The 27,367-nt window shown below is 39.1% G+C and overlaps 1 protein-coding gene across 1 annotated transcript in view; it reads right to left on the bottom strand.

The window, feature by feature from the left end:
- ADAM10 (ADAM metallopeptidase domain 10) overlaps window positions 1–27,367 on the bottom strand; it is a 233,465-nt gene that overhangs the window by 29,773 nt on the left and 176,325 nt on the right. Inside the window, exons 7-9 of the mRNA XM_089667687.1 lie at window positions 25,838–25,930; window positions 24,330–24,513; window positions 1,836–1,999 (exon numbers count right to left, since the gene is read on the bottom strand). Of these exons, the coding sequence (XP_089523813.1) occupies window positions 1,836–1,999; window positions 24,330–24,513; window positions 25,838–25,930 (441 nt within the window). The remainder of the gene's footprint in view (window positions 1–1,835; window positions 2,000–24,329; window positions 24,514–25,837; window positions 25,931–27,367) is intronic.

Here is a 27,367-nt window from a genome sequence, read left to right as displayed (position 1 = left end):
ACACATACATATACACAGTCAGGTCCATAAATATTGGGACATGGACACAATTCTAACATTTTTGGCTCTATACACCGCCACAATTAATTTGAAATGAAACGAACATGATGTGCTTTAACTGCAGACTGTCAGCTTTAATGTGAGGGTATTTACATCCAAATCAGGTGAACAGTGTAGGAATTACAACAGTTTGCATATGTGCCTCCCACTTGTTAAGGGACCAAAAGTAATGGGACAATTGGCTTCTCAGCTGTTCCATGGCCAGGTGTGTGTTATTCCCTCATTATCCCAATTACAATGAGCAGATAAAAGGTCCAGAGTTCATTTCAAGTGTGCTATTTGCATTTGGAATCTGTTGCTGTCAACTCTCAAGAAGAGATCCAAAGAGCTGTCACTATCAGTTAAGCAAGCTATCATTAGGCTGAAAAAACAAAACAAACCCATCAGAGAGATAGCAAAAACATTAGGCGTGGCCAAAACAACTGTTTGGAACATTCTTAAAAAGAAGGAACGCACCGGTGAGCTCAGCAACACCGGAAGACCCCGGAAAACAACTGTGGTGGATGACCGAAGAATTCTTTCCCTGGTGAAGAAAACACCCTTCACAACAGTTGGCCAGATCAAGAACACTCTCCAGGAGGTAGGTGTATGTGTGTCAAAGTCAACAATCAAGAGAATACTTCACCAGAGTGAATACAGAGGGTTCACCACAAGATGGAAACCATTGGTGAGCCTCAAAAACAGGAAGGCCAGATTAGAGTTTGCCAAATGACATCTAAAAAAGCCTTCACAGTTCTGGAACAACATCCTATGGACAGATGAGACCAACATCAACTTGTACCAGAGTGATGGGAAGAGAAGAGTATGGAGAAGGAAAGGAACTGCTCATGATCCTAAGCATACCACCTCATCAGTGAAGCATGGTGGTGGTAGTGTCATGGCGTGGGCATGTATGGCTGCCAATGGAACTGGTTCTCTTGTATGTATTGATGATGTGACTGCTGACAGAAGCAGCAGGATGAATTGTGAAGTGTTTCGGGCAATATTATCTGCTCATATCCAGCCAAATGCTTCACAACTCATTGGACGCCGCTTCACAGTGCAGATGGACAATGACCCAAAGCATACTGCAAAAGCAACCAAAGAGTTTAAGGGAAAGAAGTGGAATGTTATGCAATGGCCAAGTCAATCACCTGACCTGAATCCGATTGAGCATGCATTTCACTTGCTGAAGACAAAACTGAAGGGAAAATGCCCCAAGAACAAGCAGGAACTGAAGACAGTTGCAGTAGAGGCCTGGCAGAGCATCACCAGGGATGAAACCCAGCGTCTGGTGATGTCTATGCGTTCCAGACTTCAGGCTGTAATTGACTGCAAAGGATTTGCAACCAAGTATTAAAAAGTGAAAGTTTGATTTATGATTATTATTCTGTCCCATTACTTTTGGTCCCTTAACAAGTGAGAGGCACATATGCAAACTGTTGTAATTCCTACACCGTTCACCTGATTTGGATGTAAATACCCTCAAATTAAAACTGACAGTCTGCAGTTAAAGGAAATCTTTTCCTTTCATTTCAAATCCATTGTGGTGGTGTATAGAGCCAAAAATGTTTGAATTGTGTCAATGTCCCAATATTTATGGACCTGACTGTATATATTTATTGTGTGCAATAAAAAGTTTTCAGATTTCCTTTTGATGAGGAGACAGTTTTGGTTAACAGTGCACAAAGGAAAGAGTACGACTATCCGTAAATAATTTTTTTTCAAATTTGGAAACCTAAAAAGAAGAAAAAATTAAAAAAAAAAAAAAAGAAAGAAAAGAAAGAAAAACATACCGGAGAGCCAAAGTTGTGGCCAACTTCATGAGCAAAGGTGATATGAGAGACTTTGGGAGGCACATGGGAGCCATAATTTTGAACAGTGATGATTCCTGTGTTCAGGGACTTCTTCTTCCCATCAGAATAGAGCTTACTTTTTTCACAAATTCCACCAGAGCTGCCTAAAACAGTATAAAAACACCACATTGCAGTAAATTCATGTTTATCTCAACTGATTAAAGAAAGCAAAAAAATAGCTTATGGTGCCTTGATTCCCTGCACATTCATGCTTGGGCAAGCCATTTGGGCAAGACTATTTAAATGACTGCTCGTCCGACGCACACACCCTTTGTGTAGAAGCCAAAACGTGTCAAGGAAGTGATGTCGGACGTAAAAAAAGGGAAGTTGCGGAGCAGCCATCTTGACTGAGGTTTTTTTTCATTCACTAATTGACATTTTACAGAGGATTCATATTTTCTCTATAACGGAGGAGTAAAACGTTTTTATTAAATGTTTTTATTGTAAGCATAACTTTATTAAATCACTTTGAATATGATATACTACCCCATAAAGATTTTGTTTTGACCCTCATTATGCTACCACATGTAGAGTGAACTGAGCAGGGATGGTTGGATGAGGAGAGCTTTTCATGCTTAAGAAAGTGTTTAACCACTAGCCTACAGGGCAAATATACCCCCTTCCTGCCCAGGCCAATTACCAGCTTTCAGCGCTGTCACACTTTGAATGACAATTGCACGGTCATGCAACCCTGTACTCATATGACATTTTTATAATTTTTTTTGTGACAGATAGAGTTTTATTTTGGTGGTATTTAATCACCTTTGCATTTTTAATTTTTTCTTAAACCACAAACCACTGAAAATTTTGGAAAAAAAAAAGTTTCTAAGTTGTTATAAAATTTTGTAAATAAGTGATTTTTCTCCTTCAGTGATGTGAGCTAATGAGGCTGCACTGATGGGCACTGGTAGGTGGCACTGATGGGCATTGACAGGCATTACTGATGGGCACTGTTAGGCGGCACTGATGGGTGACACTGAAAGGCAGCCCAGATGGGCACTGATGTGGCACTGATGGGCTCTGGCAGGTGGCATGGATGAGCACTGAGAGCTGGTACTCATGAACACTGACAGGTGGCACTGCTGGAGCTACACTGATCATCAGGGCACTGATGATCAGTGCACATGTCCCCTCCGAGGAATGCCGATTACCGGCTCTCTTCTCGAGCTGTCAGCGTGACAGTTCGTGAGGAGAGAAATGCCGATAACCTGCATTTCCCTGTTTACATGCGATCAGCTGTGATTGGACACAGCTGATCACATGACCGAGCTGACATCTTCGGCTCTTTCCGTGGATCGGTGATCCACTGTATCCAAGGGACACAGCGCACCGCCGATCGCCGCACACTCCCGGAGCCGTGCATGCGCGGTGAGAATGAGAGGACGTCATATGAAGTCCTCCCAGAACAAGAGAACCGCCTTGCGTCCGTCATTGGACTATATGGTGGGTGGGAGGTGGTTAATCTGGTAAGGTGCATGGTGTGTAAGGTGACGGGGAGTGTATTTTACATTTACACATATACTGCGAATATTAGGGAAGCACCTTTTTGTATCCAAAAGGATATTGCACTATTATTGGTTTTCTTTGAGGAAATATGGAAGAAAGACTGATTGGAGCACGGTTTTTGGAGTATATGAGATTGAGAGCTAGAGACAAGTTTTGATAGAGTAAGGCTGTGTAATACAGCCATTTAGATGTGGACACTAAGTGGGGTGACACGTCAGTAACCACAGGGTGATTATATGATATTTTGTATATTTGTGTGGAATAATGCACTATATTGAGTTTTTTTTTTTTGAGGTTTTCACGGATTAAAAGAAATATCTTCATGAAGGTGTATTAAATCTGGGAGCATTTATATAATTTTTTTTCTGAGGATATCACAGATGCTGAAATATTATACTACCTTATTCTAAATTCTGGACAGGCAGCTTCAGGCTGAGGCTGGTGCCGTGGGACTAAATTCTGAGACGTGATGCACTCCCTTACAAGAACCTTTGTGAGTGCGTATAGTTTTTTTTTCCCCCACTTTACTCAAATTGTTAAATTAACTGAGCTATGTTTTCCCTATAATTTGTAAGTCAGTATAATAAAACATTTACTAATGTCTTGGCAAACTACATACAGTTGATGCAGCAACTACAAAAGAGTTGTAGTAATGTAAGCAAGAGTCCAAGCATTTACTCTAGATTTCACTGCCTCTATAATGGAAAAATGTTAAGTAAATTAACAGTTTAGCAATTGCTGTGTAGTCAAGTGTAACCTATATTTGACATCACAAAAATCTGGACATAGGATATCAGAAACCCTTTAAATGCAATGTTTGTTTGCTCAGTTACTTGGTGCCATATTGTAAAACATTTAATTTTCAGTTAAAACGTGAGAAACAACAAGCAGAATGAAACTGCAAATTTAAACTGGTGATCATTTCTGGAAATAACTTTAGTAAACAAAACCACAGATGTCTTCATGATGCTGCAAAAATTCACACTCTGGGAAGTGACATTAGGCATCAAAAGGCAGATGTATAAAAGAGGTCATTTATTTGGCATGCAGAAGCACATGATGGTGCCATAGAGTAACAGGCTGTGCTTTCTCTGATGAGAGTGAGGAGTTGAAATAGAGAAGTTTCATTGTTCATGAACCTTCTCACAGCAGGGACCCATGTGCCTACAAACTTAAAAACAGGAATCTCATCCACTCCCTGCTGTGAAGAGCTACCTGCAGGCATTTCATTTTTACTTCTAATAGATCAAGAAATACATAAGCAGCACAATTTGAGGAATGATTCTGCCCTATGACAACTTGCTGTCTTTTTATCGTGCTTACTGTGAGAAGTAAATTTGATTATCAGACCGCAACAAGGAATAAAGGGCTGCAAGTTAATAAACCTCTCACTTTTGTTCCGGGAATCTATTTAGGAGGATTTAGGAGGCTGTGCTGCAAAATGTCTGACAATTCAAGTTTACTGCCAGAGCAAGAAAACTAATTTTATAATACACTTTATTGTTGGTGGCTACAGGCAATGCAAACAAACAGAATATATCATTATCTCAGACTACCTAGCTGATATGTCAACTATCATCACAAGTAAAATGAAATTGCCTTATTGTGTGAGGAGAGAACTGAAAGGCCACTTGCAAATGGTTAGGAGGATGACTGAAGGGATATATTTCCACCTGCTGGTGACCAATAAATGTGGGTATTTTCTCTGTTTTAATGCAATTAGCTGTAATCTTCATTTTTTTTAGTAAACAAATATATCGTTGATCATTCATGATCTAAAAGAAAATGTGTAAAACCAGTAGATATACTGATTTGGGTTATTTTCATCATGGAAATGCAGCAGAATACATCTTGGCTTAAATTTATGAAGACCAATTATTTATTTGCAAACTTTCATAACAGAAACAAAAGAAAAAAAAAAAACTTGTGTGTTTTCAAAATTTTCAGTCATTTTGTTAATTTAGCAAAAAATAAAAAACCCAGTGGTGATTAAATACCACCAAAAGAAATCTCTAGTTGTGTGAACAAAATGTTAAAAATTTAGTTTGGGTACAGTGTTGCATGACCGCGCAATTGTCACTCAGTGTGAGAGCATTGAAACCTGAAAATTGGCCTGGGCAGGAAGGGGGTAAAAGTGCCCGACACTGAAGTGGTTAAATAACCATGTACTGTGATGGAATATTTCATTATCACTAAAATGAAGACTGTATGTCTTAATGATTTTTAGCCCTGACTGGTTCATTGTATGTTAATAAACACATTTCTGTCCTTTATCTGTACATAGCCATCTATTCAAAGAAACAAGCTGCCTAGAGAGTCACGTTTCTAACCCTGCTCCAAACAAACAGCTTTAAAAATGTAAGAAATATATTTATTGTTTTTAGGTATACTGTGTGAATGAAAATGCAAACACAGTGTGGGGGGTTTTCAATGTGCAATCTTCAACAAACTCTTCTCTATAAATATCCCAAAAGAAAGAAAAGTCACACTTTCACCCTTGAAAGTAAAACACCATAAACCTTTTCTCAAATACCTCTTATATACTCAACCCCAACACCCTAATAATAATTCACACTGCAAATAATGTCCGCAAAAATAGTAAAGTCCAAAATAAATCTTCAAATATATTACATAAAGTATCCGATTCACTTCGCCAACCCAGATCCAGAGCACCTCAAAAAAATTTAAACTAAATATAGTGTATTACCTTTAAAATCTCCAAATATTTTAATCAGTGATAAGTGATAAGTGATTCATGCGTGATTGCAGCATAAACCAGCACTTCAGTGTGTGTAATGTCAACTTCTACCCTGCATGTATGCCTTTTTCAATCTCACCTATTCCTCATGAGGGTAAAGAAGAGAACCATCAGTGGAGTATAAAGGGTAATCAACAAATTTTAAATAACATCTTACATTAAAGATTAGAAAATCTGTCCATCTGTCCCAGCAGTTCTTAAACTGAACATCCAATAACCAAAATGGCCGTGCTGCTCCTTCCGGTTTAGCTTCTGATGTCACGTTCCTCACAAGTTTCGTCACTTCCGACTTCTCGAGGGAGAATCCCTTGAAGTGACAAAATTTGTTGATTACCCTTTATACTCCACTGATGGTTCTCTTCTTTACCCTCATGAGGAATTGGGGAGATTGAAAAAGGCATACCCGCAGGGTGGAAGTTGACATTACAAACCCTGAAGTGCTGGTTTATGCTGCAAGAGGGTAATTGCCTTGAATCCCACTATTGTGTGGCACCACTGAATGTTTACCTCACTTGTAATGCAAGTTGACATATAATCACTATTTCACATGTTGTTAGGTTTGCTGTGATTTCAAGAGGATAAGAGTATATAACCTCACTATTGTGAGGTGTCACGGAGTGTTCACTTTATTTTGATATTCACTTTTTGATGTGTTGGAACTCACAGAGTGCTGTGTGGATTTATTTAATTTAATTTATTTATATATAAAGATTTTTTTCTTCTTTTCTCTTCACATTAGTAGAGTACCCACTGGAATATTGTTTTATACATGAATCACTTATCACTGATTAAAATATTTGGAGATTTTAAAGGTAATAGACTATATTTAGTTTCATTTTTTTTGAGGCACTCTGGATCGGTGAATTGAATCGGATACTTTATGTAATATTTGAAGATTTATTTTGGACATTACTATTTTTGCGGACATTATTTGCAGTGTGGATTATTATTAGGGTGTTGGGGTTGAGTATATAAGAGGTATTTGAAAAAAGGTTTATGGGGTTTTTCAATGTGACTTCAAAGTGTGAATACAATTTATATCCCTCTTGATGCCACTGGCGTAAGGCGTGCCGTGGCAAAAAACTTTTAGCAGAACTGTCCAGCAGACTCCACTGAATATAATAGCTGTGATCAGCTGCTGATCAGTCATTCAACAAAAACCATGCAGGTAAGGATGAGCGGCCCCAAATGCACACTGCCTACCTTTAGGGCTGTGCACCCACACGGCTGTCAAATTAGGAACTGCAGCTGTGCCTGAACAGCCACTGAATCACTGAGTAACATAGGCTGCTACCACAAACTGACAGTTCACAAGGCCCATGTGAATGTGCCCAAAGACAATATTCATAAAACGTACACTGTGTGCACAATTAGGCAAGTTGTATTTTTGAGGATTGATTTCATTATTGAACAATTATAGTGATCTCGGTCAAAACAAAATAATAAACCTCAAACATGACTATTTAAGAAAGTAATAGTTAATTTTTCCATCGCACTTGTGTCTTTTCATCTGTTAAAGTAAGAACAACAACTCAGTGAAAACTATAGCCACCCTTCTTTTCCATTCATGGGCTCTGTCAGTTTCTTGATCTGTTGACTATCAACTGTTTTGTGCAACAGCAACCACAGCCTCCCAGAGAGCCATACCATTTTCCTTTACCATAAATCTCCCTTTTAAGAAGGGCCCACAACAGTGGGGCGGAGCCTGAGTATGGCGGCGGAGGAGAGCTCAATGTAGGAGCTCTCGGACGGAGCTCCGTGTCCTGACCTCCCTAGGTCCCCTGTGATCCCCCCGAGACATGTGGATAGTCTGGTGACTTGCCTCTTACCCTGGCCTGGCGGCTCCCCGGGACGGAAAGTGGAGGTGTGCGGGGGGAGTGAGGAGAGTGGCTGGTGAATAGCGGTGAGAGAGCGGTTGGATGCTGGGAAGTCGGCGCGAGCACGTGACCGGCCGCAAAGCACTCCTGGGAGTTCGGGAAGCCGGCCGGCCGGCGTTCTGCGGTGAGAGAGCAGAACGGATCTGTCGGCTGGGGATCGGTGCATTCTCCCTCTATTCCCCTGAGACCCCCAGGGCATAAAGCAAGCTAAGAAGATATCCACTGAGCCCTGGTCAATAGAAGATTAAAGAGACTCTGAAGGGTCCCCCCCCCCTCCCTCCTTGAACAAAGACCCTATGTGACCTGAAGGAGAGAGCACTCAGCGGGGCCACTGGATGAAATAAACGAGGAGGGTGAGTGACTTTAAGTTGAAACCTTCTATACCCTAACTGTGATGCATTACATGGCTCCCTAAAGGGTAGCAGGGGGTAAGTGAAAGGGGGGACCCCCGGCGACTGCAAAAAAGGTGGAAAAGATTTGAGGACAGAACAGCCCAAAAAGACCAGCCGGGGAATAGTGCAGAGACTAGTATACAAGAACTTTGATTCTCTCCCCCCCAAATCCATGAATTTTATAATAGAAGAACAAAGAATAAAAGTTACAGAGAAAATGAAAAATAAAAGTGTAAAAGGAAGTGGGCTTAAAGGGTCCCAGACTGGTACAATTAAAAAATATACCTCCCAAGGAAACGTAACCCCAGAAAGATCCCAGAATAGGTCTGAAAGAGGAGAAGCTGATCTCAGCATGGAAAATAGCCCAAGAGTATCACTAGGCCTGGACACCAGCAATCAGCAAGCATTAGGAAATACAGAGACGGAAAAAGATTTACAAATACCTAATAAAAAAGAAATGGCAGAAATGTTTAAAGAACTGGAGAAAACAATAAAACAAGAAATGGTAAACATCCGAAGTGACCTGGGACACCTGCTGGTGAGAGTTGAGGAAACGGAGGAGAAAGTTAAAAATCAGACCCAGGCTATCTCTGAGCTTGAAAAAGTAATAATTAGCATAGGGAAAGCCCAAGAAAAATTGAAATATAAAGCTGAGATACAAGAAAATAGAGACAGGAGGAGAAACGTCATGATACGTGGGGTCCCAGAGAACTCTAAGGGAGAAAACCTGCAAGAAGTGGTTTGTAAAATATTAAATAGTATAACAGACAGCACTGAAATGGAAAAGACTAAAATAGAAGGAATTTTCAGAAAAGGAAACATCCAGAGATATCTGGGGAAGGAAAGCCCGAGAGACATCATAGTTAAATTTTATGAGTTTCGAGATAAAGAAAAAATTTGGAAGAAGATAAAAGGGAAACCAGCTATTAAGTATGAAGGTGGCGATATACAGATATATGCGGACTTGGCCCCAGAGACTCTGTGGAGAAGGAGAACTTTGAGGCCCCTATTGGAAAGGTTAAAAGAATATAATGTGCAATATAGATGGGGGTCTCCTGAATGTTTAATAGGATGGAAAAATGGGGTTACGGCGCACCTCAGGTTCCCAGAAGATCTGAAACATTTTTGTGACAGTTTAAAAATACAAAGAATGGAGATTCCAGGCTGGGAAGAAGATCAATGGGAATTTAGAATGAAGAGAAAAGAGGATTGGCAACTTGTGGGGGGGAGGGGGCGGGGGGAGAGGGGGAGGGGGAGAGAGGTGGTGGAGGAAAGATAAGGCTGTTTTTTTTTTTTTTTTTTTCTCTTTCCTCTACACTGGTCAGCCCTCACCCTACTGCCCCTGCCTTATGGTACTGGAGATGAACTTAGGAGGGTCCAGGGGAGCTATGAGGAGGCCGGACAAGGGGAAGGTCGTCCATGCCCAGAGTTTTTAGCCCAAGGACTAGATCAAAAGTGGAAGTTTCTTCCATAAATGATCAATAGGCAAAAGATGGGCCTAAAAAGAGGGGGGGGGGATGGGGGTGGGGGGGAGGGGGAAAGCTGGGGGGGGTGGGCAAGTGGGGAGGGGGGGTATTTTTCCTGCAAAAAAAAAAAAAAAAAAAAAAGATACAAAAGCAAGTGAGAAGGGAGAAGAAGGGGAAGAGAAGATTTATGGAAGATGGAGGAGATTCAGTTTATAACATATAACGTAAATGGGTTGAACTCCCCTGGGAAAAGATTTAGACTGTTTAAAGAATTACATCATAGAGCAGCCTCAGTAGTATTCCTACAGGAGACACATCTTGAGATAGAATCGAACGTTAGGCTGAGATCCAGAAATCACCCAACATGGTATTATGCTGATTCCCCGGTTAAGAGAGCGAAGGGTGTTGCAATAGGTATGGCAAAGAATACTAGGTTTGAGCTGGAAGATAGAATGACAGACCCAGAGGGGAGATTCTTGTTCTTAAAGGGAAAACTACAGGAGATCGAATGTACACTGGCCAATATTTATTGTCCTAATAAAAGTCCAGAGATATATCTGAAAAAAGTGCTGAGGAAGTTGATGGACTTTAAAAAAGGCTGTTTGATTCTCGCAGGGGATTTTAATTTTTGTATGAACCCACAAAAAGATGCTACCTCCCATGTACAGAGAGAAGGAAGTAGGGCTCTGAAACTCTTGAAGAAAGAACTACATATAAGTCAATTAGTAGATGCCTGGAGAATTACACACATGCAAGATAGAGATTATACCTTTTTTTCAAACATGCATAAGAGGTATTCAAGATTAGACCACATATTAATAGAACATCAATTAATTGACCACCTAGTTCAAATTGAAATAGAGACAATCTCTTTATCGGATCACGCCCCAGTTAGAATGAAATTGGAATGGGGGAAGGGGAAAACAGGAGGGCTGGGTTGGAAACTGAATGAGACACTATTAGTAGAAAACGAAATAGCCCAGAAAATAGGGGAAGAGATTGAACGGTATTTCCAGGAAAACGAGACAGGTGATGTGTCCATAGCTACAGTGTGGGAATCTCATAAGGCATACATAAGAGGAATATTGATAGCGATTGGGGCAAGAAAGAAAAAAGAAAGAAGAGAGAAAATGAGCAGACTCTTAGAAGAAATAAGTATGCTAGAACAACAACATAAGAATAGAATAATAAAGGAAATAGAGTTGAAGTTAAAAAAAAAGAAAGAAGAATTGGAAGGTGTAATAGAAGAGGAGAGGAGAAAAGCATATAATAGGGTTTTGAGTGAGAGATATAGATGGGGAGAAAGACCGGGAAAATACTTTATGAGGGCCCTAAGGAAAAAGAAAAATAGAAATTATATAGAAAAAATAAAAGATGTTAAGGGGAACCTGAAACACTCAAATAGAGAAATCACCAAAGTTTTTATGGAATATTATAGAGATCTGTATAATATAAATCCCCTGCGGGAATCTGAAAACATAGAAAGTGAGAAGAATCAAAAGAGAAAGAAATATCTAGAGAAGGCTGGGTTACTAAAATTAAGCGAAGCCCAAATGAACTCCCTGGATGCAGATATCTCACAAGAGGAAATAAAATTAGCTCTGAAGGGTACAGTGTCTGGGAAAAGTCCAGGACCAGATGGTTATACTGTGAGATATTATAAAAAATATAGTGAAATCTTAGTACCAAAACTTAGAAAATATATGAATGCATTAGGTGGAGAGATGGAAATAAGAAAAGAATCGCTACAAGCTCAAATGGTGCTTATCCAAAAAGAGGGAAAAGATGCTACACAGTGTTCGAACTATAGACCTATTTCATTATTAAACACTGACACTAAGCTATATGCAAAGGTCTTGGCAAATAGATTGAAAGAGCTAATGCCGGAATGGATACATCAGGACCAGGTGGGCTTCGTTCCCGGGAGGGAGGGTAGAGATAATGGGTTACGATCATTGATGCTGATCCAAAAAAGTAAAAAGGGAAAAGAACCGGTGATTCTACTCTCTATAGACGCTGAAAAAGCGTTTGATAGAGTGAACTGGAGATTCATGATGGATACGTTGGAAGTCATGGGAATCGGGCCCAGGATGAGAGAGTGGATAGGAAAGTTGTATAGATACCCCTCTGCAGTTGTTGTGGTGAACGGTGAGAGGTCAGAACCCATTGAGATGTCAAACGGTACAAGACAGGGATGTCCACTGTCCCCATTGTTGTATGTTGTATTACTAGAACCACTTCTGTCAACACTACGGCTAAATAGAGATATAAAGGGAATTCAGATAGGGGACACGGAACATAAAGTCGCCGCTTTTGCTGACGACTTGCTGTTCTATGTGAGAAACCCCAGGATGACACTGCCAAACCTAATGAAGCTATTGAAGGAATATGGAGAATTGTCAAATTTGAAGATTAATCCAACAAAAACGGAGATTCTAAATATAAATATTTCAAAAAATGAAAAAGAAAAAATACAAAAGGAATTTCCCTTTAAATGGAAAGATAGAGATATAAAATACTTAGGAGTAAATCTCACAGCTTCATATAAACACCTTTATAAATTAAACTATATTTCACTGATTAATGAGATTAGAGAGGAGCTAAAAATATTGCAAGAGGGAACTCCGACATTGATAGGTCGTATTAACCTAGTAAAAATGATAATAGTACCAAAAATCATGTATAGATATCAAATGATACCAATTAAACTCCCAGAGACCTTTTTTAAGTTAATTAAGAAACTGATAACAAAATACATATGGAGGAATAAAAAACCAAGATTGTCATATGAGTTGTTGAGTAGGAGGAAAGAAAGAGGTGGTTTAGGGCTTCCAGACTTTAAAAGATACTACAAAGCTGTAATATTGGCAAGAACTATAGATTGGACACAGAACTATAAAAAAAAGTTGGGTGAGGATAGAGAATGAACTTAGTGGAACAGATTTGGGTAAGGCGATATGGATACCAACACAGTATAGGGGCTTAAATGATAATGTAAATACATACACATTGAATGTTTTAAAAATTTGGGATAATTTACACAAAAGTTTGAAATGGTCTTTTAATTCAACACTGATTTCACTAAAAAACACGGAGTTTTTCCCCCCTGGTAGAGAAGAAATAGGAGGTAGGTGGTTTAAAAAAGGAAGAGGTTCAATTAAGAGATATTTTGGTGGGGGATAAAATAGGATCATTTGTGGAATTGAAAAAAAAAGAGGGTGAGATTTTCACTAAATTAGATAAGTGGCGGTATTTTCAATTGAGGAGTTTTGTTGGAAGTTTGCCAAAACCTTTAAGGACAAGAGACAACTGGAACTTGTTTGAAAAGGTTTTGGGTACACAAGGTGATGGGAAACACGGGATTGCTAAGGTATATAAAATACTCACAGAACTAGATATAAATACAAAGCCAACATATATAATAAAATGGGAAACTGACATGGGAAGTGTGATAGATGAGGAGAAGCAGAGGAGAATATATAGATTAACCCACGAAAACATTTCTATGAGAGAGGTAGAGATGAACTATAAGTGTTTGACAAGATGGCACATTACACCAACTGTTGAAAATAAGATGTGTAAAGAGAGTTCACCGTGGTGTTGGAGGGGATGTGGTGAAATAGGTACAACATATCACATATGGTGGGGCTGCCCAAAAATTCAGGTATTCTGGAAAACAATAACACAATAACCCAATTGATAAGAAAAATAACAGAAATAGATATTGGATTAGACCCAGAAGTGTGTATTTTGCATAACATGGACATATCAGTCAATAAATATAAAAAATCAGGGATATGGTGCTACATTAACGCTGCAAAAGCTCTGATACCCAGGTTTTGGAAGCAAATAGAAGTTCCGAGGGTAGAAGACTGGATAGAAGGGGTTGAGCAGATTAAAAAGATGGAAAGGTTGTGCCATGTCCAGGAAGATAGGATGGAGATTTATAATAGGAAATGGGAGAATTGGGAAAAAGCTAAGTTATACATGAAATATAGGAAAGATTAAAGAAAATAATAGGAAAACTGCACTTGCTGAGATAAAATGATGTAGAGAATAGGAAAAGCAGGAAGATGGGATTTGGGTGAGGGTGGAGGAGGGGGGGGGAAATTTGGAATAAAGTAAATAAAGTAGAAATGTTGGATACTATGGTGTATAGATATATATATAAGTTTGTATATCATGATGTTGAAAAGTATTTAAAATGAAAATCAATAAATATTTAAATTATAAAAAAAAAAAAAGAAGGGCCCACAAGTTCTCAATAGGGTTTAGGTCAGGTGAGGAAGGGGGCCATGTCATTCTTTCATCTTAAAGGCCTTTACTAGCTAGCCACGCAGCGGAGTACTTCGATGTATGCGATGGAGCACTGTCCTGCATAAATATGCAAATTTATTTGAGTCCAAATTTATTTGAGTCCATCTTCAACCTAAAAAGATCCAACTATCTCATCTTTAATAATACCAGCCAATTCCAGTACCCCACCTCCACCTTGCTGGCATCTGAGTCGAAGTGGAGCTCTGTGCCCGTTAATGATCCAACCACGGGTCCATTTATCTAGTCTGAAGACAGATTTTTCAAAGGTTTTATGGACTGATGAGATGAATAATTGACAGATATTTCTTGGCCCAGTCTTGACATTTCAACTTGTGTGAACAAAGAACCAGCAAACAAAAATGCTCCTGCGCTTGGGGATGGACTCAATGCAGGTTACAACCACATTAAGAATGTCCTGGAACATGCACACCTTGCTGCCCTCAAATAGACCGGGGGAATCCAAATATACTGAATGAGGAAAGAAAAAACAGAGGGCGCACAGGCCTAGCGCATTACCATAAAAAATAGCCACAGGCTCTGAGGAAGAGGCAAGTCCTCGAAACGCGTCAGCCTATTGGAAGTCTACACTCCCTATTGCGGACTGTTATTCAGCGCGGTGTTGACCCAGCTGTTCTTTATTATGTGCCTTGACTATATTGTCATTTGTGAGTACAACACCTACTTTATTTTTTATTAAACATTTTTTATGGTAATACACTAGGCCTGTGCGCCCTCTGTTTTTTCTTTCCTGTTTCAACTTGTGTCTTGTTCAGTGGTGGTTGTATTTCAGCCCTCCTTACCTTTGCCATGTCTCTGAGCACTGAACACCTTGTACTTCTAGGTTGCAGTTCTGGAATATGACAGCGCTGCAGGATAATGGGTTCCTGGTATCTTCACATTTGATTCTTCTCAAATCTTTGGTAATTTCAGTCTTTCAAAACGTTTGTGACCCTGTTGACTATTTGCATCAAAACATTTGATGTTTCTGTGATCACATCCCAATACCTTAGCAATTTCAATAGTGCAGCATCCCTCTGAAAGACTTTCTTTCAATTTTTGACTTTTTAGAGTCAGTTAAAACTTTTTTTTTTCTTTTTGGCACACCTTGATATAGGGTGTTGGTCTTCTTAGGCCATACCCTCCCTCATTACACAAATACACATTACTTGATTTGCTTAAATCTAATAAGCATTCAAGTTTATACAGCATGAAGTTGGACAATATGTATAAAAAAATTATGATTTGGTCAAAATACTCACTTGCCTAATAATTGTGCACACAGTGTATTTTCATACCCAAGTTACAGGCGGTTTCAAATAGCCACAGGCTGCAACATGTATGAATCAACAGGCTGACAGACCACTTTTTTTACATGCAACCTCACATCTTGAATGCAAACTGGGCAGCTCATAAATTCCTATATAAAAGTAAATGCTTGGATGTTCAGTTACATGTGTACAGCCATGGTTTCTAACAACTTGTCATTGATTTGTACAGCCTCCTGTCCACAGCAGTAAGCAAACACCTATGACTCCCAGGCACAGAAATATGCTCCTTCTTGACACTTTATAACACTTTGTGGTTGAATGAACAAAGTCGAAGATAAGAACTTTGTAGTTACCTTAAGATATTTTTCTTGGAGTTCATTGAGGGGCACAGAATTCTAGAATAGTCCAGCCTTTTTCAACCAGGGTGCCTAGGTACCCTGGCAAAATGCCTAAACATTATATAAAAGCCAGCAGGTGCATCAAGTCTGCCTTTTTGTTACACAGAGCCATACGTTTTTATTGTGCACCATTACAACCTTCTAGCCGCCGGGGTACAAACAACCAAAGACGCCATCAGTTGATATGGAGGATGTCAGTCACCTGACCCTCTCTGTCAGTAATGGGGTAAAATTAGCCAAGTGATAGAGAGAAACTGAGGGAGAAGACAAGCATTGGAATACTATTCAGTATCAGTGTGCAAAAGTGTATTTGCTTTGGATGAAAAAAAATCACCTCTAACAGCAGGAGTCCAAGAGAGCCTCAAAACTGTTCATAACTTAAGTGTGCTCTGACTGAAAAAAAAGATTGAAAAACACTGGAATAGTCTATGACCTGTTAATTATACTGCCATCTTCAGGAGGTTTGGATTTAAAAAAAACAAAAACAAAAAAAAACAAACCAAAAACACATTAATCCAGCCCTCGTATATCCCTGTCTCCAACCCCAGTTCTGTGAGAAATTTGTACATAAAGCAAAAAACACAGCAGCGGGATCTGTACTCGTCATTAGACTACACCAGAAAGAAGATTTTATGGCAAGTATAGAAGTCTTAGTTCTTTTATTGTCCACTGAAGGACAAAGGATTGTAGTCTAACAGGTGGGATGCCTGCAGTCCTGCTTGCAAACACGTGGAATAATACTAACTATAAACAGGTAATTAAAATTAATAGGTTGGTCAAAAAATAAGTTATTGGGGTAAAGACCTAAGTCGGTATGCAAAACCCTGGACTTCAGGGACAGGAAGATAGGAAAGGCAAGATTATGTCCATACAAAATAATATAAAACCAACTAAATAGTCTGAAGCTTGGATAAGATATCATCAACCCTTGACTTAGGACTAAATAAAACTCTGTACACACAATGAGAAAATTGGGCGAATGATCGTCCGTCTTTTTTTTTTTTTTCATGCTAGTCTCATATCGATAATGAAAAGGTCACTACAATTAGTAAAATTCTCGTAGGACAGAATAAAAATTCGGAATGGATGTCATATATTGTAATGTGCAGTGCTCAGCATAAAGGAGTACTCCCTTTTGAAAAGTAAGATTTTAATCAACATCTCAATGAACACAAGAACAATTTCCAACATCTTGAGAAAACTGAGTTTTATAGAGCATTTGTTTAGCTCGTTACATGAAATGAAAGTAAGGTTAATATAACTTAGATTACAAAAACCTTCAGCTTTACTCAAATTAGTGAATGCAAAAATGAATACACCCAACAAAAACTACTACATCTAGTATTTTGTATGATCTCCATGATTTGTAAGGACAGCACCAAGTCTTTTAGGCATGGAATGAACAAGGTGGCGACATATTGCAACATCTATCTTTTTCCATTCTTCAAGAACGACCTCTTTTAGAGCCTGGATGCTGGATGGAGAGTGATGCTCAACTTGTCTCTTCAGAATTCCCCATAGATGGTCGATTAGGATCAGATAAGGACACATACTTGGCCACTGAATCACTTTCACCCTGTCCTTCAGAAATGCAACAGTGACCTTAGATGTGCGTTTTGGATCATTGTCCTGTTGGAAAGTGCACGACGACCAAGGGCACAGAGTGATGGTAGCATCTTCTCATTCAATATACAACAGTATATCTGTGAATTTATGATACCATCAATGAAATGCAGCTCCCCGACACCAGCAGCACTCATGCAGCCCCACAGGAGGACACTGCCACCACCATGTTTCACTGTAGGCACCATGCATTTTTCTTTGTACTCACCTTTGCGACGCCATACAGTTTTGAAGCCATCCATTCCTAAAACATTTATCTTGGTCTCATCACAGAGTACAGAGTCCCAGTAGTCATCTACGTTTTCAGCATTGGACCTGGCAAATTCTAGGCAGGTTTTTTTTTGTGCATGAGCTTTAGGAGAGGCTTCCTTTGTGGATGACACCATGCATGCCATTCCTCTGCAGTGTAAGTGGTACTGTGCCATGGGAAACAATTACCCCAATTTGGCTTTCTACTTCTTTAGCAAACTGCAGTGAACTTGCATAGCGATTTTCTTCAATCCTTATCAGAAGGCACTCCTGTCAAGGAGTTAACTTCCGTGGATGGCCTAGACATCTGAGATGGTTGCAGTTCCAGATTTGTTAAATTTTTGTATCACTTTTGCTACAGTATTCTGACTGAAAAGTAAAGCTCAGCTGATCATCTTTTAGCCTTCACCTTTTTTGTGTAAAGAAATTATCTTTTCCAGGCCTTGTGACATTTCCTCTTCCATGTGGTGCCATTGTGGCAGCATGAAATGGGAAGCGGTTTTCTTTGTTGCGTAACACCCTTTAATAATCAACTGTCTGCTGGACACCTGTTTAATGAATAATTAGACTCGCCTGTAGTTGACTTATTGTTATTTAGGATTTTGTGGACAAGAATTTAGCTTTGCTCCTAAGACTTTCATTGGGGTGTATTCATTTTTGCAACATGGTCTTGAATGAATCTGTTAGGAAAAATACTTGTGTGTGTGCAAATTAACAAATCTTGTCTATAATCAATCAATGGCCCGCATTTCTGGCATTTTGTACAATAGTGTCCCATAGAAAATTTTGATTCTGTAAGGAAAGTAAAGGTTTTCTGACATCTGTTGGGTTGTACTCATGCTGAGCACTGTATTTGTACTGTATTTTCAGACAAAAGCTGTACTGATTACAGTATTTTCTGGCGTATAAGACTACTTTTTATACTGTATATACCACACATCCAGCTAATCTGTCATAGGGACATTTGTTTTGAGCCAGCTTGGCTCAGCGTGGTATACTGTATGTACATTACTGCACATCCAGCAGACTGTATATATACTGTATACTGTATGTAGCCGAAGCTACCGTATTACCGCACATCCAGCGGTAACCATCTGATTTGGAATTTGATCCATATGATGACTGTCTTACAAATGTATCACAAGATGTCATTCATGAACTTATGATGTCAGAGGATAAACATGAGGATTTTGAAGGATTTTAAGTATCGGTAAGTCATAACCATTTCAATTAAAAAATCTGATGTTTTTAAATGTTGTTGCCTCGGAAGGGGGGGTAGTCTTATACTGCGAGTATAGCCCAAAACCTATATTTTAACTGGAAAATTAGGGGGTCGTCTTATACACCCAGTCACCTTATACGCCAGAAAATACGGTAAATGAAAATTGTACGATCTGGTATCATACAAGAAAAATTTTAGTGCTTGTCTCTTCGAATAATTTTGGATAAAAGCTGGGTATCAGATTATCATACAATCGCTTCCAAAGCGGTTTTTTTAAATACAATTTTCTAATTGTGTGTACTAAGAAAGTATATAAAATGAGGGCTGCACACAGCCAGGACGTAATCTCTAAAGGAGATGGCTGAAAATGTACAACTATAAGAGCTTTCTAAACTCAAAATTAAATTGCAGATTAAGAACAAAAAGAAGTATAGCAACCCACATTCCTTAAAAAAGAAAAAAGAGTGGGGTAAGAAAACACTTATAGAGTACAAAATGCAGGCTGAAGTTAAATTGTAATGCCAATAAGAGAAAAATAACTGATGGATGACAAGGAATCAATACTAGTCATACCAAAAAATTGTTTGAAAATTGTGATGGCTTTAATTCATTTTGCTTGTCCAAGTATAAAATATATGATTCTAGGAATCAGTACATTTTGAATTATGCGCAGATTCTACCATGGGGAATCAGTTAGGACAGGGCATGACAAAATTGCTCTGAATCTAGGAGCCAGCTAGAAAAGTTAGAAGCCAGTTATTTTTTCATGTAGCATGGGTTGTCAGTGGCAAAGCAACTTTTGGGTGACAAGTTTCATGCAATAAGATTTACTGCAGGACAATCATGCCAAAACATCACCACATTTTCAGGTGTCACTGAAAATAATGGCACCTAAACCTTCCCAGGTCTGAACGGAGCCAGCCTGGTTCACACATATACAATTCTGGATGCGTTTTAAAACTCACCGTTTCACATGACAGGCTAGATATTATGTGATCCTATTGAGGTGGTTCACACAGATGCAATGCACACGCATTGCGTTTTTAGTGCCCTTACGAAGAGGGTCCTGTGCGAGTTTGTTGCAGTGCGCTCCAGACTCTTAAGTGATAGAATAGAAAGGCATGCGGAGTTCAGTGTTCGCATAGGATTGCTATTGACAGGAGTTTTTGCATTGAAGTCAACGGGAGGCCTTTTTGCATTAAAGTCAACGGGAGGCCTTTTTGCATTAAAGTCAACGGGAGGCCTTTTTGCATTAAAGTCAACGGGAGGCCTTTTTGCATTAAAGTCAACGGGAGGCCTTTTTGCATTAAAGTCAACGGGAGGCCTTTTTGCATTAAAGTCAACGGGAGGCCTTTTTGCATTAAAGTCAACGGGAGGCCTTTTTGCATTAAAGTCAACGGGAGGCCTTTTTGCATTAAAGTCAACGGGAGGCCTTTTTGCATTAAAGTCAACGGGAGGCCTTTTTGCATTAAAGTCAACGGGAGGCCTTTTTGCATTAAAGTCAACGGGAGGCCTTTTTGCATTAAAGTCAACGGGAGGCCTTTTTGCATTAAAGTCAACGGGAGGCCTTTTTGCATTAAAGTCAACGGGAGGCCTTTTTGCATTAAAGTCAACGGGAGGCCTTTTTGCATTAAAGTCAACGGGAGGCCTTTTTGCATTAAAGTCAACGGGAGGCCTTTTTGCATTAAAGTCAACGGGAGGCCTTTTTGCATTAAAGTCAACGGGAGGCCTTTTTGCATTAAAGTCAACGGGAGGCCTTTTTGCATTAAAGTCAACGGGAGGCCTTTTTGCATTAAAGTCAACGGGAGGCCTTTTTGCATTAAAGTCAACGGGAGGCCTTTTTGCATTAAAGTCAACGGGAGGCCTTTTTGCATTAAAGTCAACGGGAGGCCTTTTTGCATTAAAGTCAACGGGAGGCCTTTTTGCATTAAAGTCAACGGGAGGCCTTTTTGCATTAAAGTCAACGGGAGGCCTTTTTGCATTAAAGTCAACGGGAGGCCTTTTTGCATTAAAGTCAACGGGAGGCCTTTTTGCATTAAAGTCAACGGGAGGCCTTTTTGCATTAAAGTCAACGGGAGGCCTTTTTGCATTAAAGTCAACGGGAGGCCTTTTTGCATTAAAGTCAACGGGAGGCCTTTTTGCATTAAAGTCAACGGGAGGCCTTTTTGCATTAAAGTCAACGGGAGGCCTTTTTGCATTAAAGTCAACGGGAGGCCTTTTTGCATTAAAGTCAACGGGAGGCCTTTTTGCATTAAAGTCAACGGGAGGCCTTTTTGCATTAAAGTCAACGGGAGGCCTTTTTGCATTAAAGTCAACGGGAGGCCTTTTTGCATTAAAGTCAACGGGAGGCCTTTTTGCATTAAAGTCAACGGGAGGCCTTTTTGCATTAAAGTCAACGGGAGGCCTTTTTGCATTAAAGTCAACGGGAGGCCTTTTTGCATTAAAGTCAACGGGAGGCCTTTTTGCATTAAAGTCAACAGGAGGCAGTGTGGGAACCCAGGCTCCAAGATGCAATTTCTAGTTGCCATGGAGACTGGGATTTGTTGAGCCTTGAGTTAGGTATATACCTAGGAGCACAGGAAAATGTAGGTGAGAAGCTATGCTCACAGAATCAAATGTCACAAGACTTCTGGGCTTACAAGGGGGAAAAAAACAGATAATAAAAGAGTGCTGTTAGCTGATCTTTTAGGGAGGTACATGAGAAATAGTAAACAATGTTTCCTTGCAAAAGAAGGACACAGTCACAGAGTAAAGACTCTGAATGTTCAAACAAGAACAAAATTTAGCTATGGAGATGAAAATTGAATGCCTCGGAGAAACAGACTGGAGGAGAATTGCTGCCAGGATAGGGAACCTGGATGGGAACCGCAGACAAATGAGCCCCATAGACTTCAATGAGGCTCTACTGCACAGGAGCAGCCAGGAGTCAGAAGGACTTGTTGCATGGGATGTAAACAATCCCCGGAAAAAGCAGCAATAAGATTGAGGAAAGTGTGCATCTGGGCAGTTGGAGGGGAGTGCTAGGTCAGTTTAAAGCGGTAGACAGGAAAGGGGCTCTACTGCACAGGAGCAGCCAGGACTCAGAGGGACTTGTAAACAATCCCCAGAAGAAGCAGCCACCATTGAGGCAAGTATGCATTTGGGCAGAGTGTGTGAGTGTGTGCGCGTGGTCTGTTTAAAGTGGTGGACAGGATAAATGCACTCTCTCAAAGTGAATTTATCCTTTAACCGAAGTCTCAAGAAACAAAGAACTCCATGCTGCATGAGAGAAACTATGTCTAGCAGTGTTAATTTTTGTTGCCAAAAATATTTTCATTGACTAAATTAACACTATTATAGTCGACTAAAATACCACTAAAAAATTAGATGACTAAAAATACGACTAAGACTAAAATGGCATTTTATTTAAAAGACCGACTAAAACGAAATCGAAATTCAACATCAAAGCTAACACTTGTTATATATCAAAAAGGCTAAATCTGTCTGTAGGGCATGTTCAAACCTTAATACCATAAATAACATATTATTAGATTTTTACTCCAGGAGTATATAATGAGTTTGGAAATTCTAGAGACGTGCTTAAATAATGCATTACAATTTAACTAAATGCATCAGATCTTAGTTGACAAATTATTTTTGGTGACTAAAATATACTGGATTTAGTTGAGTAAAATATGACTAAAGCTATTCAGATGAATAAAATACGACTAAAACTAAAATTGCATTTTGTCAAAAGTCTGACTAAAATCAAATTGAAATTTGACATCAAAATTAAAACGGATGTCTAGAAGGAGCTGCTGTAGAAGCAGTTGAAGAAACAAGGGCATCATCCAGTCCTGGAGCCAAAACGGTTTATGTGAACGAACATAATACCCAGGAGAGACGCAACCTTAGCTGCTTATAGGAGGCAGTCTCAGTGAAAATATAAATCAATTATTTAAAAAACTCCAGAGTATGTGGGTCTGCCCTGGAAAAGGAACGGTCTCTTTTGATAAGAGATAGTCCACTCTGACATGGATGCAAAAAACTGGGAAGGGCAGTTAGACAACTCAAACCGATATAAACGCAGAAAATCTAGGCAATCCTTAATGGAAACACTACAAACCAGTTAGGTGGCATGTCTTTAAGGGGCTTGATTAGATTGTCCACTGTGGGCAAAAAATTATCTTGGAAAGAAAAAACACTCCCCCACATTATTAGACGTATACCATGACTTCACATATTACTTTTCTCAAAAGGAAAGTTTTACAAGCAGAATATTCAGGGAAGGCATCTGCTGCCACAACTTTAGATTTGATGAATGGAAAAGCATTCTGATCCCCTAGTTGCAATGTAGAGGGCACGTATCAGAGGATTGATCTGGATTATCATAGGAAACTTTCCTAAAGAGAAACTCAATCAAGATTAACCACTTCAGAAGATTTCACCCCCAAGTCATTTTTTTTGCGGTTTGGCACTGCGCTACTTTAACTGGTAACTATGTAGCCATGCAATGCTGTACACAAACAAAAGTTTTATCATTTTGTGCACACAAATAGAGCTTTATTTTGATGGTATTTGATCACCACTGGGTTTTTTCATTTGTTTGCTGTATAGAAAAAAAAAAACCCCACAAACATTTTCTCTTTCTGCTATAAAATAAAGTGAGCTTTCAGAGCCCAGGCCGTACAAGCAGAACTGTCATGGCTCTGGACAGGGAGACGACGTTCTGCAGTCAATTGACACCGTACCCAAGGTCTGGAAAGTGCAACAATACATTGCTCATTACTGGAAGAGGATTTACCAAGATTATCTTTGCCATAACCACAGGCTCACTCACCAGAGGCTGTGCAACTGCTTTGAACCTGGAAAGCTCTCTGAGCCTAAAAGAGAACACTAAGGCCTGGAAATCACCACTAGCATAGCCCAGTGCTGAAAAGTCACATTCCACATTCAATTCTGGATAGCTGCTGTGAGGATATCAGTTCGAGCAGAGTATTTAACAATGGAAAAACGTATACAGTATAACAAATATCTTGACTGAAGAGAAAACAATTGTGAAAAAAAAAAAAATTGAGGTTTTCCACACACAGCTGAGGAAAAAGGTGTCCAAACCTCCTAGGACACTAGCAAAAACTGAAGCATTACCACTGGAGGCAAGGTTGTATGGGGACTGGCTTAACATTTTGTTTTGCCAGTGTTCCAACATCCTGAAGGCAGCAGCATAAGAAGTTATTTTCTCTATAGGTAGTATCTTACTGAAGAGATGATCACTGGATTTAGGTATACCAGTCAGTGTGTCAAGTGTACCTGTCTGTGATTTCATGCCTTTGTTAGTAACTCCTTCCCTACACACAAATTACTAACAAAAACCAGTACCTGAAGGGGCTCCAACCCAGGCAAGCCCAAGGACGCCATCATCAAAATCTCGGTCTGTAAACACATAAGCCAAACAGTAATCATCATGGTTCTGCTCAGAGTTTAACTCTAGGAATTTCTCCACTCCAATGTTGGGAAAGCGAAATGGATTAGAGGGGTCTTTCTCATCAGCTGTAGTGTTGATCTGAAAAACAAGAATGAATGCTGTAGTCTGTGTATAATGCTAATGCATTTCTCTGCTTACAGCTCAAACTACTGGAAAGCCTACTAGTTGCTTCACTACATCGCACAGCTAGACAATCTAGGTAGCAGTGGGAGTTCTCTACATAATCTTTCCAGAGCTACATACAGAATACACACAAAAATTAAAGATGTTATCAGTGCCTGTCTGCATGACACTGAGTCTGTCTTCTCTGCTTGCTGATCATGTAATACAGAGCAATACAGCCTCAAGCTGCATTACTAGGACCATATGGTGAATGATATTGGTTCAATGGACCATGTGCTACCTTATGTCGCAGAGTTTTTACATGACTGATATTTTCATAATTAGATGTGCTGTAGAAGCACTAAAGTTTGGGAATAACAGTCTCCTATGCCATCGTTTTTATGTTGTGAAAATTAAGCAACGAATACGTTATCTGAAACCAGCACTGTTAGGTTATCTAACACGGCATAACTAAATAATCACTTGCAAGGGCTCTAAATCCATCGGTGCTTCTGGCATTAATAAATCTGCAAGTTCCATTTTTCACATCTGATATTGCTGTAAGCTACTGGAAACTATTTCCAGTGCCAGGAAATGGGTAATTAGGCTCAAGATGTCTGGATTATTTGAGACTAGGGATGAGGAGATTTTTTGTTCATCCAAAAACAATTTAATATTTTAACCGAAATAAAAGTAGTTGCACAGAAAGCATGTATGTATGTATGTATATATAAATAAAAAAAACACCACAAAAACACATTATTCCCATAATTTAAAAGATGTTCACTTTTTGTAACATGTTGAACCCATATTCAGGGTGTAACATATTACAAATGCACTAGGCTCCCTCAACGAGCGGAACAAGAACAGTACAAGTCTCTTCTACTTTCTCTCCCTGATACTCTATGAATTGAATTAGTCACTGCAGGGGAAACCTATGGGGGCACCATTTGTAGTGACTAGCTCCAGAAATAAATAGCACAGACCAGAAGAAAAAATGCACATAGATGGGCAACCTTGCCAGGTAAAACTAAAGGCTATTAAATAGGGTATTGAGCACTATTTATTTTTAATCATACTGATCAGCTTGCATCCAACCATTTTACAGAAGATTGGGTGAAGATTTAAAGTCCGCAAGAGGGCCTTGGCCTTCCCTTCTTTTGTATTTTTATTTTTTTTTTATATATGGCATGTCAGGTATTTCATGCAGACTTGTAAGTTATTAAAAGGTCCACTTTAACAGTCTAATCATTTTCATAAAAAACATTTTACCGCTTTTTTAAATTTTTAAAATACTCACCCGAATGCGCTTCACCATGAAGCTAATATTTCGGATACCCAGGAAATCAGTTGACTGATAGATGGTGTCAATGGCTTTTACATGGCTGGATATCTATTAAAACACAAACATATTACAGCTTAAGGCATGGCTTTTTATTACAAAAAAAGGTTTATCGATGTATTTGAATAAAATGCTTCCCACAACAATCAACTAAATATTTAGTTTAAATGTATATAAAATGTAAAAGGGAACAGATCAGATTCTTCATATTCTACAACCCATAAAATTTAATAAGCGGTCAGTTCGCAGTTACTATGCAGAAGAGGAAATGTAAAATTATGGAGGATTTCGTTTTTAGTATTGCTGCCTGCAGTAATGGCTTAAGGTTAGCTCAGGGACACTATTCATACCAATTGTGCAAGTTCTTTCCATGCTTATGTAGCTTTTCAATGGATGCTCTCTTTTCCTTAATTAGATCATAAACAGGAGGTAGGTTAACCACTTGCCATATTGAGGATTTACCCCCCTTAATGACCAGGCCTCTTTTTGCTATTCGGCGCGGCATTATTTCAACTGATAATTGCGCGGTCATGCAATGCTGCAGCCAAACGAAATTAACGTCTTTTTTTTTTTTTTTTTTTAACACAAATAGAGCTTTCTTTCAATGGTATTTCATCACCTGTGCATTTTTTATTTTTCACGCTATAAAAAAAAAAAAAGACCTAAAATTTTGAAGAAAAACAATATTTTTTTACTTTTGGCTATACAAATATATAGTAAACTCAAAGTAAGTCATAAATTTAGGCCAAAATGTATTCTGGTACATGTTTTTGGTAAACAATATCCCAATAAGCGTATATCGATTGCTTTGTATGAAAGTTATAGCGTCTACAACCTATGGTATAGATAATGGAATTTACACAGCTTTTACTTTCCGACTGCCCATCACATTTCTCGAGGTGCTAAAAAACCAGGACAGTACAAACACCCCCAAAATGACCCCTTTTCGGAAAGTAGACACCATAAGCTAACTGATGAGAGGCATATTGAGTCCATGGGAGATTTATTTTTTTTTTCCCACAAGTTTTTGGAAAATTACAAACATTTTTTTTTTTTTTTTTTTTACACAAAGTTGTCATTTAAGTTATATATTTCTCACACAAGCCATGGGTATATGTGGAATTACACCATAAAATACATTCTGCTACGTCTACCGAGTATGGGGATACCACGTGTGAGACCTTTTGAGAGCCTAGCTACATATAGGAGCCTGAAATCCAATGACCACTTTGGAAGCCTGAAGGTGCGTAATTTCCTCACTACCTATCACAGTTTCGGAGGCCCTGAAATGCTAGGATAGCACCATCCCCCCTCCCGATGACCCCTTTTTTGGAAAGTAGACCCCCCCCCCCCCCCCAAGGAATTTAAAAAGAGGTGCGAAATATATATATATATATATATATATATATATATATATATATATATATATGTTTTTGTTTTCTTTCTTCATTTTAGAAAAAACTTGTGGCAACAAACGAGATCTGCAAA

Source organism: Staurois parvus, unplaced genomic scaffold (assembly GCF_062004578.1).
Source record: "Staurois parvus isolate SC_StPar_1 unplaced genomic scaffold, SC_StPar_1.0 ptg000054l, whole genome shotgun sequence".
Classification (NCBI taxonomy): domain Eukaryota; kingdom Metazoa; phylum Chordata; class Amphibia; order Anura; family Ranidae; genus Staurois; species Staurois parvus.
Note: the sequence above shows the minus strand (reverse complement) of the source record. Positions and strands in the feature narration are given on the sequence as shown.